This window comes from Protopterus annectens, chromosome 7.part0 (genome assembly GCF_019279795.1).
Source record: "Protopterus annectens isolate FY-2018-M chromosome 7.part0, PAN1.0, whole genome shotgun sequence".
Classification (NCBI taxonomy): domain Eukaryota; kingdom Metazoa; phylum Chordata; order Ceratodontiformes; family Protopteridae; genus Protopterus; species Protopterus annectens.
In genome coordinates this window covers 623,749,695-623,766,132 of record NC_056739.1, presented here as the reverse complement: position 1 = coordinate 623,766,132, position 16,438 = coordinate 623,749,695, and the positions used below count along the sequence as shown (strand labels likewise).

The 16,438-nt window shown below is 41.8% G+C and overlaps 1 protein-coding gene across 1 annotated transcript in view; it reads left to right on the top strand.

Annotated features, from left to right (window-relative positions):
• Positions 1-16,438, top strand: part of VPS13C (vacuolar protein sorting 13 homolog C) — a 6,956,796-nt gene that overhangs the window by 2,464,584 nt on the left and 4,475,774 nt on the right. Inside the window, exon 26 of the mRNA XM_044076309.1 lies at positions 122-1,251. Coding sequence (XP_043932244.1) covers positions 122-1,251 — 1,130 coding nt within the window. The remainder of the gene's footprint in view (positions 1-121; positions 1,252-16,438) is intronic.

Below are 16,438 nucleotides of genomic sequence, written 5' to 3'. Positions count from 1 at the left end.
TTAGTAATACGACTGATAGTGTCCGATTGTCTAACGAGTGGTATTGATTATACACACAACATTTTTTCTGGAAACCATGATGAACAAAATTTTGAAACAAATTAAATGTATTTCAAAGTAGATAGTATAGGATGGGGAAACAGCGGTTTGAAATGTGGTTCAATTGATGGCAACTTTAAGAGGTTGTCTGGGGAAGTAACATATTGTGAAGTTAATGTCAATGCTACTGTGAGAACGGATGGTTGTTTTAAGGGGGTTGGTGATATGAATTTGGAAGGGGTGAGTGATAGTATAACGGTGGAAATTAGGCATGGTAACAACTACATAAATGTTGCTTACAGTTTATTAAATGAGGTTAGTCCAATAGAAACAAATTTGGACTCAGAGGCTGAGGCTTTTGGGCATGATGGTATGTGCAATATAAACAAGGATGTTAAGTGTGAGACTAACAACACCCTCATAGATTTGTCATTTTATTTTGAAAATGTTCAGGATATTGTGCCAGGAAATAACAAGGAAGTCAATATAAATGTTATTGAACAACTTTCAAATGGACCTGATTTGGGGGTAGCCAATGGTGATGGGAATAATGAAACCGTTATGACGAATAGCATTGGTAATGAAAGTGAAGGAATGTTAGAACTTTTGGTAAAATGTTTGGACAGGCAATTTTATTCTAGCATGGAAGGTCCTGAAATAGTGACTAATGGTAAATGGGATTTTAAAATTTATAATTATTCTAAAATGGACATTAACGTGATGCATGCTGACCTAGCACAAGGTTTTACATTTGTCCCATGTAGAAATGGGAACTTTGTAGAGTCCCTTATAGATTTAAAAAACTATACAAAAAAATTAAACCTGAAAATATGGTTTGGTCACGATTCAAATATGGGGTGTCAGTATAGTAATAAATGTAAGAAACCTAGTATCTTTAATCCACCTTTAAACAAATTTGTGGAACGTTTTGAGAAGATTTGTGAAAAAGAAATAAGAAAAAGTTATAGGTACAATAGAAAGGCCGATTATTCTAATTTGACCAAGGAAGAAAAACAACTTATGTTAGAACTAGTTAAAGATCCCACCATCAGATTTATGAAGCCTGATAAAGGAAGTGGGGTGGTGGTAATGGAGAGAGGTGAGTACCTAGACTGTATGAGTAACATTTTAATGGTTGACTCATATGAAGAAAGTTCCCTTAATGAAATTAAGGTGGCATATAGAAGAATTGATTTGACGCTTGATGACATGGTATTTCAGGGCCAAATTGATGTAGACTAATACCATTATTTAAAAAATGAGTTTCCTAGGGTGCCAAATATATTTGGCATTCCTAAAATACATAAGGGGCTGATTAATCCAAAATTTCGGCTGATTGTGGATAGTAAAAGAAGTAAAACTTATTTTATTTCTAAATATTTGGATTATTTGATGCAAAAAGTCTTGCCTTTTTTGACTACATAAGTAAAGATTCCTGGCAGTTTATTAATAAGTTAAATGGAATTGGTCTATCAAGTGATGTGTTTATGGTTACCATTGATGTAGTAAATCTGTTTTTGGTTATTCCCCAAGACATTGGGATAAACTGGTTAGAACAACAGCTTTATAAAACCAAAATGTTTGAAAAAGATGAAGTTAATAAAATAACTGCACTGATGGAGTTAGTGTTAAAGAACTACATTTGGTTTGAAGGGATGTATTACAAACAAGTTAGAGGAGTAGCAATGGGGGCCGCTTGTGCCCCCATTTTTTCTAATCTCATTATGTCCTATTGGAAACAAGAGTATTTAACAGTCAGTACAGGGGTAAAATAGTCCACTATACTAGGTTTCTGGACGTTTTGTTCCTGATTTGGAAGGGTACAGAGGACAGCCTGAGGGAGTTTTTTTTCTGTACATTAATGAAACCGTAGAGTTTTTTAAATTCACTTTTGAATTCAGTAAGGAACGCATAGTATATTTAGATGTTGATTTAACAATTGATTATGCCCAAATTAAATTTTTGACCAAAATACACAGGAAGTCAACCTTTTCTAATTCATATCTGGATTATGGGAGCTGCCATCCTGAGCATCAAAAGAAGGGAGTGGTTTAAAGGGCAACTGATATGAGCAGCCAGGATGGTTAGTTCTGATGCTGACTTTCTAGTTGAGTTGGACTTTATCAGTCATATGTTCAAACAGAGGTGATATCCTGAATGGCTTTTGGAGGAGCTCACCAAAGAGGTTATTTTAAGTGAAATCAAGGGGTTTATAAACCAATTTTGGGTTATAGGTTTGTTAGGAATGGTAAGAGTATGAAACAAGGGGGTGAAATTAATTTGTCTCTGGTGTTAACCTACAATGGGATGGCCAATTCCATTATAGGGGTGTTAAATGACCATTGGGAAATTTTGCAATTTGATGCTAGTATAGGTTCCAAAGTAGGTAAGAACCCCAAGTATGTGTTTAGGAGAGACAAATGTATCAAGAATATTCTAGAGGGGATGAGACCTACCCACAAGACAAGTAGAAAAGTGGGGAATTTTGAATGCAATGCTTGTTCTTTTTGTCCACATTTATTAGAAATTGATGACTATGTTAAGGTAAATGGACAAAAATTGTATATTGGGGGCCACTGCAATTGTAACAGTAAAAGAGTGATATACATGGCTAAATGTCAGGAATTTCCCATTTTCTATATTGGTAAAACAGGTAGGAAATTAAAGACCAGAATGGTGGAACATTTAGGGGACATCAGACATGCTAGGTTGACAAGTGCATTATTTAGACACAAGTGAAAATTCTACACATTATTTCAAATTCTTGGTTTTACAGCAATTAAAGGAAGATGAGAGAGGGGGCATTTTGGACATAGGGAATTAAGATGGCAATTACTTATGAATGCCTCCCGATACCCAGGCATAAATGAGACCATTAGTATTGCCAGTGTTTTAAGACTTGATCAAATTTCAGGTTAACCCTTAGATGGTTAAAGTTAAAAACTATTTTGAGTTTTGTATTTATTTAACGGTTATTTAATGATAGAGCTGAGTGCAATATTATGTGTTCAATGTTTTTAGGACTTTTTAAATGTGTTTTTGTAATTTTTAATACTATGTTCAATGTTGTGATACTGCTTTTAAATTTCAATTGTTCAAATTGAATAATTGATAGGGGTACTTAACTTGGTTGGGTGAGCTTAATGTTTTGTTCTGAGGAAGTTTCTGTAGTGGAGAGGAAAGCGCTTAACTGTTTTGGAAATAAACTGTGGTATCCTTTGGATTGCTCACATTCTTCTGTTTTTTTTTCCTGTGGTTTGCTATTTTCCAGTTGTGGCTAAAACAGAAAATGCCTACAAGCTCAGAATGTCCTGACAATAAGGAAATGCAGGATTTATTGCATGCAGCTGAACAAGTGGGAAAGCATCCTCTGCAATGTGGTTTTGATTCATTAGAGGCTTCTTGCAGAGCCACAGTTACAGGTTCTGTCATTCAAAGGCATGCTTGGTTAAAAGAACAAAGTTTACCTGATCATGTTAAAGCAAAATTATTGGATGCTCCATTACCGCATGATACTTTGTTTGGTGTTGGAGGATAAAGCAAAATCAATGCAGACAGTAAAGGATTTCTTACAGGTTCAGCCACCTAGATTTAGTAGGAACTGGCCTTCTAAAAATTGGTCCTTTCCAGTGTCAGACAGAACACAGAGGCAGATACAGATGCCCAAGAGGCAGATCTCAGCCCCAAGGCTCATACAGACCTAAACAGTGGGGTGTTTCAGCTCCCAAAGGCGGAGAAGACAAATCACGACCTTATAGGAAACAGTCCCAATGACTTCCCTCTACCAATGCTAAGCACTTAACTTTTGGCAGCTCCCTTAGGGGGAAAACTAGCACTTTTCTCACAAAACTGGCACAAGATCACCCAGGACAAATGGGTACTGAATATTGTTTCTCAGGGCTACATGTTCCACCCTACCAAGGCCCAAAAGGTATGCCAGACCCGCCACAAAATCAGTGGGCAGAGGCACAAAAACAAATTTCTGCTCTCGTGGACATGAGAGCTATTCAAAAAGTACCACAGCAACAACAGGGGCAAGGATTTTACTCAAGACTTTTCTTGGTACCCAGAAAGGACAAAGCCTGGAGACCAGTATTGGACCTGTCAGTTTTAAATACTTTACTGGATGTTCCAAAATTCAGAATGTTGACACTGCAGCAACTTTTACCCATGGTGGGCAAGAAGGCTTGGCTAGTTACTTTGGACCTCAAAGAGGCAGACCTGCATGTCCCAATCAGACAATCTTGCAAAAGATACCTCAGATTCATAGCTGGCTCAATGCATTACCAATTCTCTGCACTGCCCTTTGGCTTATCTACTGTGCCCAGAGTCTTCACAAAATGCCTGGCACCAGTAATTGCATATTGCAGACAAAAAGGAATACAAATATATCCCTACTTGGACGACTGCCTTATTCAAGCAGAGAGCAAGGACATTCTACTAAAGCATCTGGCATTTGTAAAAAGATTACTAATTTGACTAGGGTACACAGTAAATGAAAATAAATCAAAACTAGTGCCCTCTCAAGAGAGAATATTCCTGGGTGCAAGCTTAAATACAACTGCCCAGATGGCTTATCTTATGCCAGACAAGCAAAGGCAACTGACTCATTACTTTCAAATGATGGCAACAAAGACCGAGCTACCTGCAAGAAAAATTCTGCAGGCTTTGGGCTTCATGGCATCCTGCATCCTGCTAATTCCATATGCAAGACTGCATATGAGGAAGCTACAATGGTATCTAAAAAGTGTTTGGACTCAACATTGCCACATCCTGGAAACAACAATAACTCTGATTCCCTGCCTGCAAAAGGAGTTTCGATGTTGGGCACTTGCCTGTCACCACAACAAGAGACAGCCTTTCACTTTACCCACAGCCAGGCAGACACTAACAACAGATGCATCGGATTATGCCTGGGGGGTACACATGGCAGGAAAATGTATTCAGGGCACGTGGCCTGCGGACCAAGTGCATCTTCACATCAATCAAAAAGAGATGCTAGCTGTACAGAATGCCCTGACAGCCTTCAAGGATCTACTACATCCAGGACAACTATTACTAAAGATGGACAATACTACACTTATGTGGTACATAAACAAGCAAGGGGGCACACATTCCTACCCCCTCTGCAGGCAAGCCATGAATTTGTGGAACACAGCACTGACCTACCAAGTACATCTACAGGCACAATTCCTGCCAGGAAAGAAAAATACTCTGGTAGACGAACTAAGCAGAAACCTCATGGACCCTCACGAGTGGAAACTAAATCACAGGTCTTCTGCATGATAACAAGGAAATGGGGATGCCCAGACATAGATCTTTTTGCCTCCCCTCACAACTGCCAACTACAGAGATTCTGCACAAGCACTTATCACTCACAAGCATGGAAAGTGGATGCTCTATCATTCAGCTGGAAAACCCTAACAGTTTATGCCTTTCCACCACTGCCTCTCCTTCCCAAGGTGCTCCTAAAAGTCAGACGAGAAGCCAAAAATGATACTGATTGCCCCAGACTGGCCACACCAGCACTGGTACCTAATCCTAAAGAGCTTGTCTCAAGGTCCAGCCTGGACTTTACCTCAAATTCCTTATCTTCTGACTCAACAAAACAATCAAATCCTGCACAGCCAACTCAGAACCTTAAATCTGGATGCATGGCGGATAATATAGCCAGTCAGAACACATCTCTCTCTAAAGCTGTTATAGATGTCATTTTGGAAGCCAGGAGGCCCAGCACCAGGAAATCTTATGCAGAAAAATAGAAGAGATTCTGTGCTTGGAACCAGGCACAAGGAGTTAAACCACTTGTTCCAAATATTCCTCAGATTTACAATACCTAACTGAGATGCTGGACAAAGGCCTATCCTTCTCATCAGTTAAGATCCATGCCTCTGCAATTTCAGCTCATTACAATACGGAACCTCCTATTTTCTCTCATCCACTGCTAAGACAGTAGCTCAGAGGGGTAAAACACATAAGACCCCCAAGGAGAGCACCGATACTTACATGGGACCTCAACTTTGTCTTAGAAAAGCTCACACTGCCTCCTTTTGAGCCAGCCAATACAGCTGATATAAAATTCCTATCATGGAAAACTGCTCTGCTCCTAGCAATAACTTCAGCAAGAAGAGTCTCAGAGTTACAGGCATTAATGGCAGTGGAACTTTTTATCATTTTTCATCCGGACAGGGTTTCTCTAAGGGCAAACTCAACATTTCTGAAAAAGGTAGTATCTACTGTGGCTCTTAACCAAACCATTCATTTGCCAACATTTTATCCAAATCCCCAGAATAAAGGGGAGAGACTTCTGCACTCTTTGGACATACACAAGCAGCTGCGCTTCTACTTGGACAAAACAAAAGCTTTCAGAAAAACTGAGCAACTGTTTGTAGCATATACTGCAGGTTCACAAGGAAAGGCTATCTCAAAGCAGACTATTTCAAAATGGATAGGACACTGTATTCGTTTCTGCTATGCACAACATGCCAGGTCAGTGCCTAAAAATATTAGGCCACATTCTACCAGGGCAGCAGCCACTTCAGTAGCCTTTCTCAGAGGAGTACCAACCAAGGAAATTTTGGAGCCTGCAATTTGGAGTTCAGTGCACACTTTTACCAAGCATTATCACTTGCCCCTTTACTCTAAATCCAGAGCAGGCTTTGCCACTGCAGTTCTACAGGGCCTCATAGCCACTCCTAATCCTATTTAGACCCAGCCGCCCTACCTCAGCTTTGGGATTCAACCCAAGTGTAATGACTGCAATAGTGAAACACGATGAACATAGTACAGTTGTGTACCTACCATAAATGTAGATGTTCGAGTGTATTCACTGTTACAGTCCAGGTTACCCACCCTCCATCCCCATTTCTTTGCTGGGACTTATCTATACTTCTCTATCCTATACAACCTATGTGGTGTATTTGCTTGTAGATGAAGGTACTGTTTTTATTTTACTGTATGTTTTTATACACAATATGTATTGCCTACCTTCTTGGGGGCACCTGACATCTGGGGCAAGAAAAACTGAAGAAAATGGCATTGGCTGCGTCTTAAATACCCTTGGCGCACTGACGTCAGGGAAGAGGCGACAGCAACCGATGCAGGACCAGGACTTTGGAATTCAGGCCGACTGAGGGTAGCCTGCCAGCAGGATGACCCAAGTGTAATGACTGCAACAGTGAATGCACTCTAACATCTACATTTATGGTAGGTACACAACTGTACTTTCAGAAAGTCCCAAGGGCCTTTCCAGGACTCATGTGGCAACAACTTCCCCCAGGGCAGAAGGGGAGTAACAAGGGAAAACACCATGCATGAGGCAGAGGTGGCCCGCAAAATCAGGGTTCCAGATATTCTTTCCCTGGTAACTGTTATGTACGTTCCTGAAAGGAGGCCCAATTGCCATCTTCTGGAGGCAGTCAGAGAACGATTATCCCTGCACCTATATGCCTGGCTTAAGATAACTGATAACTGGGTGTAGAGGATTATAACTAAAGGTTACAATAACCCTTTCTCAGACAAACCCAGAAAATTGATGAAAATCCCAGATGTTCCACCTAGTCACAGGGATGCAGCAGTCTTAGAAATTCAAAAACTGCTCGACAAAAAAGTCATCCAAGCAGTCCCACCAGACCAGGTAGGATATGGAGTTTACTCAATATTCTTTTTAGTGCCAAAGAAAACCAGGGACTGGAGACTAATTTTGGATCTCAGTCACTTGAACAAATCAGATCAAGAAACCAAATTCCAGATGGTCATGGCTCAGGCTGTACAGTAGCCGGGATAAACGAATGGCTAGTTAATCAGAAAAAGCCTTACAATAAGTTATCAGCCTGGCAGTTCAGAATGTCTCGGCTTATAGTTTTACTCTTAAAATGTAAAAATATTGAAACAAAAATGAACTTGCACGTTCATTTTTCTTTCAGTATTTTAACATTTTGAGTAAAACGATAAGCCGAGATGTTCTGAAGTGCACAGAGGATGAAGAAGTGTTCTTCTCTGTCTGTTGCTACGGCCAGTTAAAATGGAGTCCGGTTAATGCAAGACCAGATAAGAGGGAGTCTACTGTACTTAGTTCTTGGAAAAAGATGATTGAATGTGCTCAGTAGATCTTTAGAATGTGTTACCATATAAAAATGGACACGCAATCCAGAAGATTCCTGCACTTCCAGTTGGGAGCCAGTCATCAGTTCAGTACTCTGCCCTTTGGTCTCTTCATAGCCCCCAGGTTGTTTACCAAATGCATGCCAGTGGTAGCAGCTTACTTCAGACTGCAAGGATTCCATGTGTTTTCATACCTAGACAACTGGCTTCTCACCAGGCATCTACTCTTAGAAGCAAGAGACTACGTTATTCAAACTGGTTCCTTGTTGGGAATAACTATAAACTATGAAAAATCCCATGTAGAGCCAACACAACATTTGGAATTCATAGGAGCGATGCTAAACACAAACACTGGCAACTTGTCTCTTCCCCCAGAGAAACTTTAAAGAAGATTGCAAGTCAGTCAGATTATTCGCAGCAAAATGGTGGCTGCAAAGCTGTTTCTACAAACTCTAGGATCAGTGTCGGCCTCCATCACTTTAGTTCCCCTTGTGAGTTATCACATGAGGATTCTTCAATGGCTGTTGACCTCCCAATGGTCGTTACTGAATCCACCAATATCCCATCTGGTATTAATCACCAAGTTGTGCAAGAGAGACCTGAGTTAGTGGCTTCGCTCCAACAAAATTTTGTCAGGCAGACCCTTTGTCCCTCTTCAACCCCAAGCCATAATGACCATGGATGTGTCCCAGATTGGATAAGGGGGGGGGGCATTATCCGAGAAACAGTCAAGGCACTTGGTCCCAGCTAGACGTCAATTTGCACATCGGTGTTCTTGAGATGAGGGCAGTGCTCTTAGTGTTGTAGGCATTCCAAGAAACCATCCCCTTTGGAACAATTACGGTTCAAACGGACATATCAGTAGTCTGTTACATCAGCAAGCAAGGGGGATCCAAATCTTACCTTCTTTGTCATGAAGCACTCTAAGTCCTGTAATGGGGAATTTCATCCGACTGCTCTCTAACTACAGTGCATATTCCAGGGAGCTCCAACATGATTGTGGACAAATTGAGCAGGACCATCCTAATGCCTTGAGTGGTCTCTCAATCCGTTGGTGGTGGAAAAGATATTCCACCACTGGTGGACAACCCTGCTGTGATCTTTTTGCATCCCCCCTGAACAAGTGCAGCACCTAATTGTCCTAATTCTCCCACCAGGGGAGTCACCAAGAGACGCTCTCCTTCATGATTGCCCCCCCCTGGCTTGTGGGATCTACTTAATTTGCCCTAACTTCCAATTGACCGACACCCATTTGCCCTAACTTCCGATTGACCGACACCTATTTGCCCGAGACCAAATGACCGAAATTTAATTTGACCGACACTTTGACCGACAAGTATTATTGGCAAGAAAATGGGATGTGCCCCCTTCCCCACTGTGACCCTGACGTTAGAATATATAGTTAGGGGGGTGAAGCCCCCCACTTAATTTCATATTATATTGTTTAGTTTTGCTTTAATATTGTTTAGTAAAACAAAAGTGGGGGGCTGTGCCCCCCACACCCCCCCAACTATATATTCTAACTCCAGGGTCACACTACAGTAGGGAAGGAGGCATATCCCATTTTCTTGCCAATAATACTTGTCGGTCAAATGAAGTGTCAATCAAATGGTCTCGGGCAAATGGGTGTCGGTCAATCGGAAATTAGGGCAAATGAAGTAGACCAGGTCTATGGTATGCCTTTCCCCCGATTCCTCTCATATCCCAGTTTCTAAAGAAAGCCAACAGGTCAAAGAACAAAATAATTCTCATTGCCCCATTCTTTACACCTCTGGTGTGGTTTCCCTTCCTTTGGCCTCATCTAATTTAGAAGCCTTGGAAAATGGACTCTTATCCCGACCTTTTGAACCATCTGGATGGACTGTTTCATCCAAATCTTCAAAATCTCAAGCTCACTGTGTGGCTTCTCCAATTCCAATGATTGCCAGGCATTCTACTGTTACTTCCCCAGTTCATAGAATTGTTGTAGCCTCACACAAAATTAAACTAAAATTGTACTTAAGCAAGTGGCAAAACTTTTCAAAATGGGCTTCAAAGACTAATTGCGATCCATTTTCAGCACCAGTTAAGGTCCTGGAGTTTTTCTCATTTCTTTTTGAAGCAGGAGCATCTGCTTCAACCATACGAGTGCATCTCACTGCAATTTAAAATTTTCATAATAGTTTGAATGACGCAACATTAATGTTCCACAAGCTTTGTAAAGCCATTCTAAAAGGAACTTTGATGCACAGGCCCCCATACAAAGACCCTTCTACACCTTAGGACTTGAATCTGGTACTTAAGTCTGTAATTAGTTCCCCTTTTGAACCCTTTGCAACTTGCAATCTGAAGTTTTTATCCTGGAAAACATCATTGTTGATAGCTATTACTTCCGCAAGGAGGCTATCTGAGTTATGAGTCTTATCTTGCAAACCTCCATACCTTATTTTCCATAAAGTCAGGGCTTCCTTGGGAACAAATCCTTCCTTTCTACCAAAGATAGCGTCCAAAACCAATATCAACCAGACTATTCAGCTTCCAGTTTTCTACCACAACTTCTCAAACAAGTGTGAAAATTGTCTAAATTTACTAGATGTGCATAGACAATTGTATTTTTACCTTCACAGAACAAAGATCCGAAAATCGGACTGTCTAAATGGCTTAAAGACTTTATAGCTTTCGTTTATATCAAACAAAGTGCAACTGCTGGGACCTGTCAAAGCACACTCAACAACAGCAGTAGCCACTTCTGCAGTCTCTCATTCCACAGATTAAATTGATATATGTGCAGCAAGCTACTTGGGCATTTCCTCATACCTTTTTTTGCTCATTGCAAGCTGAATTTAGTCTCTAGGGCCCCCCACAGTTTGTAATTTTACAGACAGTTGCTACTTGTTTATCACTTAAATTATCAAACAAGTTCTTGAAACTCACTCCTTTCTTGCTCTGAGTTTAGCACATATTTCTCTCTAATTTTTTATAAATTGCCAATTTTTATATAATACTTCGGGGACAGTAGATGCAGATACTTCCAGAACTGGTTTTATTACCAGATATTATTGATTGCCAATAGAAAAATTATGTTAAGAATATCAAACATCTCTACATGGACTCTTGGGACTTTCTAATGAAATTTAACCAGCTTGACAATGTTATGAACATTACGTTTATCACTATTGATGATCAGGATTTGTTCCATACCATATAGGATTAAATTGGTTTTCAGAATATTTGACTGAAAATAAGCACAAGATAAAATTAACACCATCCGTCATTTGATGGATATTGTGCTTTATAATAATTACATATATTTTGAAGGCCATTACTTCCATCGAAAAAATGGGTATAGCCATGGGTGCAACCTGTGGGCTGCTGTATGCCAATTTAATTTTGACAACTTGGGAAAACATATATTAATGGTTAATGTGAGGTGTCATGGAGTATATATGTATGATTTCTGGATGATATTTTTGTGGCATGGACTGACGAGCAAGATAAAATACACAATTTCATCAATTATATAAATAGTACCACTTCTTTTTTAAGATGTACATATAATGTTGGTATGGATTATATTGCATGTTTGGATGTTAAATTAACCAAAGTTATGGGAGAAAACCAACTTTTATCCCATATGTTCAGGAAACCCATATAGTCAAATTCATTCTTACATTCTATGCCTGACAAACAGGGTGTTTGTCAGACCCCACTCTGATGGACCTCCTGAATATCCGCAAAGAAAACAGCACCAGAATTACCCAAAGACTTAAACCTTGCCTGTGATATAAATAGGACCTGCTGGAGAGACAGGTATGTATCCCAGAGATTACCCCATCTCTAGAACAGGCTCCCCATCCATATGAAGCAGAGTTCCTCAATAACCCAATTCAAGTGCAACCTGGAGAATTGGATGGGGAACAGGAAATTCATCCCTAATTTGGCACCTGTGTCTCGAAAGGACACAGGCAACCTGTAAACTCCACTCCACTAACTACCTTGATTATAGCAAGCTCAGATACTCATAAGCCAGTGCTACTTATACAGCAGGAACTTCTTCTTGTAACATTTGTTAATGTCTGTTATGTACAGACACACAGTTTCTAGTTGTCTACTGATGTACTATGTTCTTCATCTGTAAATATGTTGCAAGTAATTGCTATGTAAATTGTTAATCGCTATGTAATCCAATGTAACTACTGTCTGTTTATTTTAACTGTGGAGCTTTTCTCCCCAGGCCTCCACTGAAAATGGACCTACGTCCAGTAGGACACTCTTGGTCAACAAATATAAATAAATAAATGTTTCATCTCTCAAGCCCCTGCTTACAGTTATCAAGGGTATCAGAACTTTTCAGAGATTTGGGATGCATGGCTAAGCTTAAAAAGGACCCATCTGATGATATTAATCTTCATTCATTCCTTACTGATGGGGGCCGGTTCTGTCCTCAGAACCGAGTTGGCCTTGTAACAAGCTTGTACCAGCCAAAAAACTCGCTCTCTCAGCTTTTACTCACAATGCGCTTCTCCCTGTTACCTCCGATCTCATTTATCGCGTGGCCGTAAAGCCATGTCAAGCCAGCTCTCAGGTAACTACTTAGTCTTTTTGATATAAAACTGTCTTTTTTGTATTTGTTGACTTTAAATTTCACTCTAAACTTCTTTACTTAATCTATCGCTTTTTTTTTGCCCACTCAAGTATCCATTTCTATATTTTTCCCTCAAATACTTTAAGGTAATCTCTAGTACCATTGTTGGTATGGCCCTTTCCCTTTACCCTCTGTGGTAATCTTCTTTACCATTGTAGATATTTTTCTCCTCCTCTTCACTTCCCTACTTTAGGAAAAAAAAATCTTTTCTCTTTACTTTTTTCTGTATCGTTGGATATGTATATTTTTTGGATAACATGTCTGAGAAAAAAGGAGCATCGGGTTTTAAACAATGCGACAAGTGTAGACACAAAATGCTTCATAGCGATACCCATACTTCTGGTGTACATTGTTTGGGAGTTCACCATCTTTCTGTACAGCCTCCTTGCTCTGTTTTTCGGGTGTTCAGTTCCCGAACTCTTAATGAAAGAAAAAAATTGATTTTGAAGGGCCTGCTTAAGTCACCTTTCTCAGAGGCTATCTATGCATCGGAGGGCTCACCGCCTCCCAAGAAAGAGCACAGAGAGCATAAAAAAAGACCACATTCTGTTCCTTTCAGCCTCCAGTGATAGCAAGCAGGAACCGAGACCAAAAATGACTTCTTTGGCTACAGAGACGAAACCAGCCTCTTCAGCACCGTCCTTGGTACTGTCAACCATCGCCATATCAACAGTGTCTAGTTCAGCGCCAACTACAATGTCTATGGCACCGACCCTGCCAAAAATACAAATTTTGACATCCACACTGATTACGGTACCTGCTTCATCCACAGCACCGACCTTATCCACAGTGTCTGCCCCAAGTTTGGACGCCTCTGTTACTCAAGTCTCCAAAATTGAGACATTGGTCCCATTAGACCATGCTGTATGGACCCGGTACTCCTATTCAGTGGACCCTTTTCTGGGGCAGCAATTTAGCACTTTTTTAGAATGGCCAGGGTCACCATCGGGGATATCCACGAGATCGACCAGGAGCTCTTGGAACTGGACGTGGTACGTCTTGTGGACCAGCTGCTTACGGCCAGAGGAATTGCTAAACCTTCTAAGGCCCCATTCCCCTTTGATCTTGAGAATTTATCTCCACAGACTGCAGCTTACTCTTCTCCTTTGACCTCTTTGCAGGCTTTGAAGTATTCGGCACTGATGCCTTTCTTGGTTCCCACTCTGGTGCCACTAGTGGATCTCACTGTGGCCCCGGAGCCATCCCTTTGTCCTTCGACTCATTCTGAGCCGGGCCATCCTCAAGTTCAGGACTTTACTATGGGCTCCTTGGCACCTGGTATGGCTCAGAGTCTTTCTACCGTGCCGTCTGCCATGGTTCCAGGAGCAGAGCACTGTTGATACCAAGTCCTCTTTAGGCTCCGTCCTTGGGAGCAGGCTTGTTGGAGCGTGGTGTGACCCCGGTTCCAACATTGTCATCCTCAGTTCTGGGCCCCCATCCCTCTTCAGATGGGCCAGCTTTCCAAGGTATGCAGAGGGCCCTAGCCTCTGCCGGCAACCTTTGGCATCAGAACCCCAGATATTTCCTTCCTCTGAGCCACAGCTGACACAAGCCACTGCTTTGGGACATTGAGCACAAGAGCCTCAGGATACTCTAACACAGGGTGTCCCTTCTTCAGAGTCCTCTTCAAAAGTCCGCACTGAAGAGGTACCATGCAAGTGGATGTGCAAGAGGAAGCATGTGGACTCACTTGAGGAGTCTTTAACTGAGGACATGGACTATGATGAAGGGGAGGGGTCCCCACGGTCTCCCTCTGATGTCTTGTTTGGAGACATCCTTGAAATACTGAAACAGAGGGGTGACTTGGAAGCCCACCAACCCCTCCTCCAAGAAGTCTATGTTCCTGCAGGCTTTTCGTGCTTTACCTTCTACTTCCTGGGTGAGCCCGGCTGCAGATGAGCTGGTTCAGCTCATCATGCAGTGTGCTTGGAAGAGTCCTGACACCATTGAAACGATCCCAAGGAGGCCGGACAAGATTTTATCTCCTCCTGAACAACACCCTCACTGGTTTAAGGGTCTTCCAGTAGACGCAGTGGTAGTGGCAGCTGCCACGATAAAGGAATTGGCCGAGGAGAGCCACACTGTCCATCCGCCAAACAGGGAGTCTCGGGCAGTGGACAGACAAGGGAAGCCAGTTTTTGTGTCATCAATCTTTGCAGTTAGGTCTTTGAATTATCTGGCACACTTCACCAGGCTTCAGAGAGACTTGGTCGCCAAACTTTCCGAAACCATAACAGGAGCGGTTTCTGATGAGGTCCATGACAAATTTGCCTTGCAATTAGCTACCCCGGAATCCATATCTCGAGATTCTCCTTGAGCCTGATTTCTCACACCACTGAAGGAGCAGCCAGAGCAGCGGGTTCAGGTGTTATGAGACTTCACACCTGGATGCACCTTTGTGGACCCTTTTACATCTTAGATCCTTAATGCCCCAGTTGAGGCCTCTTCCCTTTTTGGCCCATAAGTGAAAGACACATTGGCCAGATATGAGGAGGATGGTTAGACCCTGTCTGCCATGGCTGTACATTTTTCCACTCCTCAGTGTCCCTATTCTAGGAACCAGATGAGCGGAAAAATGTGGCACAAGAAATTGCAGGGTCCTTTCCATGACACACATGGTGAGTATACTCCCCAGGACAGAGGGGGGGGGTAACTCATCCAGTAGGTGCCCCTATAGGGGTAGAGGAGCTCCACAGAACCAGGGCTCTAGAGATTCCTTCTCTGGACAACCCTATCAGTGCTGAGGAACGGCCGGATTGTTTTCCTCTGGAAGCAATCGGGGATGTTTTTCCTTTCACCTTTTTTGTCTAGCTAACAACAACGGATCTTTGGGTGCAATGGATCATGACCAAGAGGATACCACATCCCATTCAATCTTTTAGTCAGTCACCAAGTCGTATTCCCGATATCCTGCCCAGTCAAAGGGAAACAGCAGCACTAGAAATTCAAAAGCTGCTTCAAAAAGAGAGTCATCCAGACAGTCCCACCAGACCAGATAGGATCCAGATTGTACTCAAGTTTCTTTTTAGTGCTAAAATCGATGGGGGACTGGAGACCAATTCTGGATCTCAGCATCCTAAACAAATTTTTCAAACAGGAAAAATTCCAGATGGTCACAGTTCAGTCTATCCTCCTTTCTTGGAGAAAGATGATTGGATGCACTCAGTAGATCTTCAGGACGCGTATTACCACATAAAAATGGACAAGTGCTCCAGAAGATTTCTTCGCTTTTGGCTAGGGGCCAGTCACTTTCACTTTTGCGTGCTGCCCTTTGGACTCTCTACAGCCCCCAGTGTGTTCACCAAGTGCATGGCAGTGGTGATGGCTCACTTGAGACTTCAAGGATTCCGGGTGTTTCTGTATCTAGACAGTTGGCTCCTCACTGCCCCCACCAAGCGTCTACTGGAGATAGCATTAAACTGTGCACTCAAACTATCAAACCTCTAGGAATCTCAGTAAACTGGGGAAAATGCAACCTGACTCCCTGTCAATCCTTAGAATTTATTGGGATGATTTTCAACACAAAAGCTTGCCTAGTTTCTCTTCCGGATCATAGGCTACACAGAATAAGATCCCAGAAACGACTGATACTCTGTTAAAGTCTAGTCCCAGCTCAACCAGTGCTCCAACTCCTGGGTTCCATGGCTGCGTCTATTACCATAGTGCCCTTGG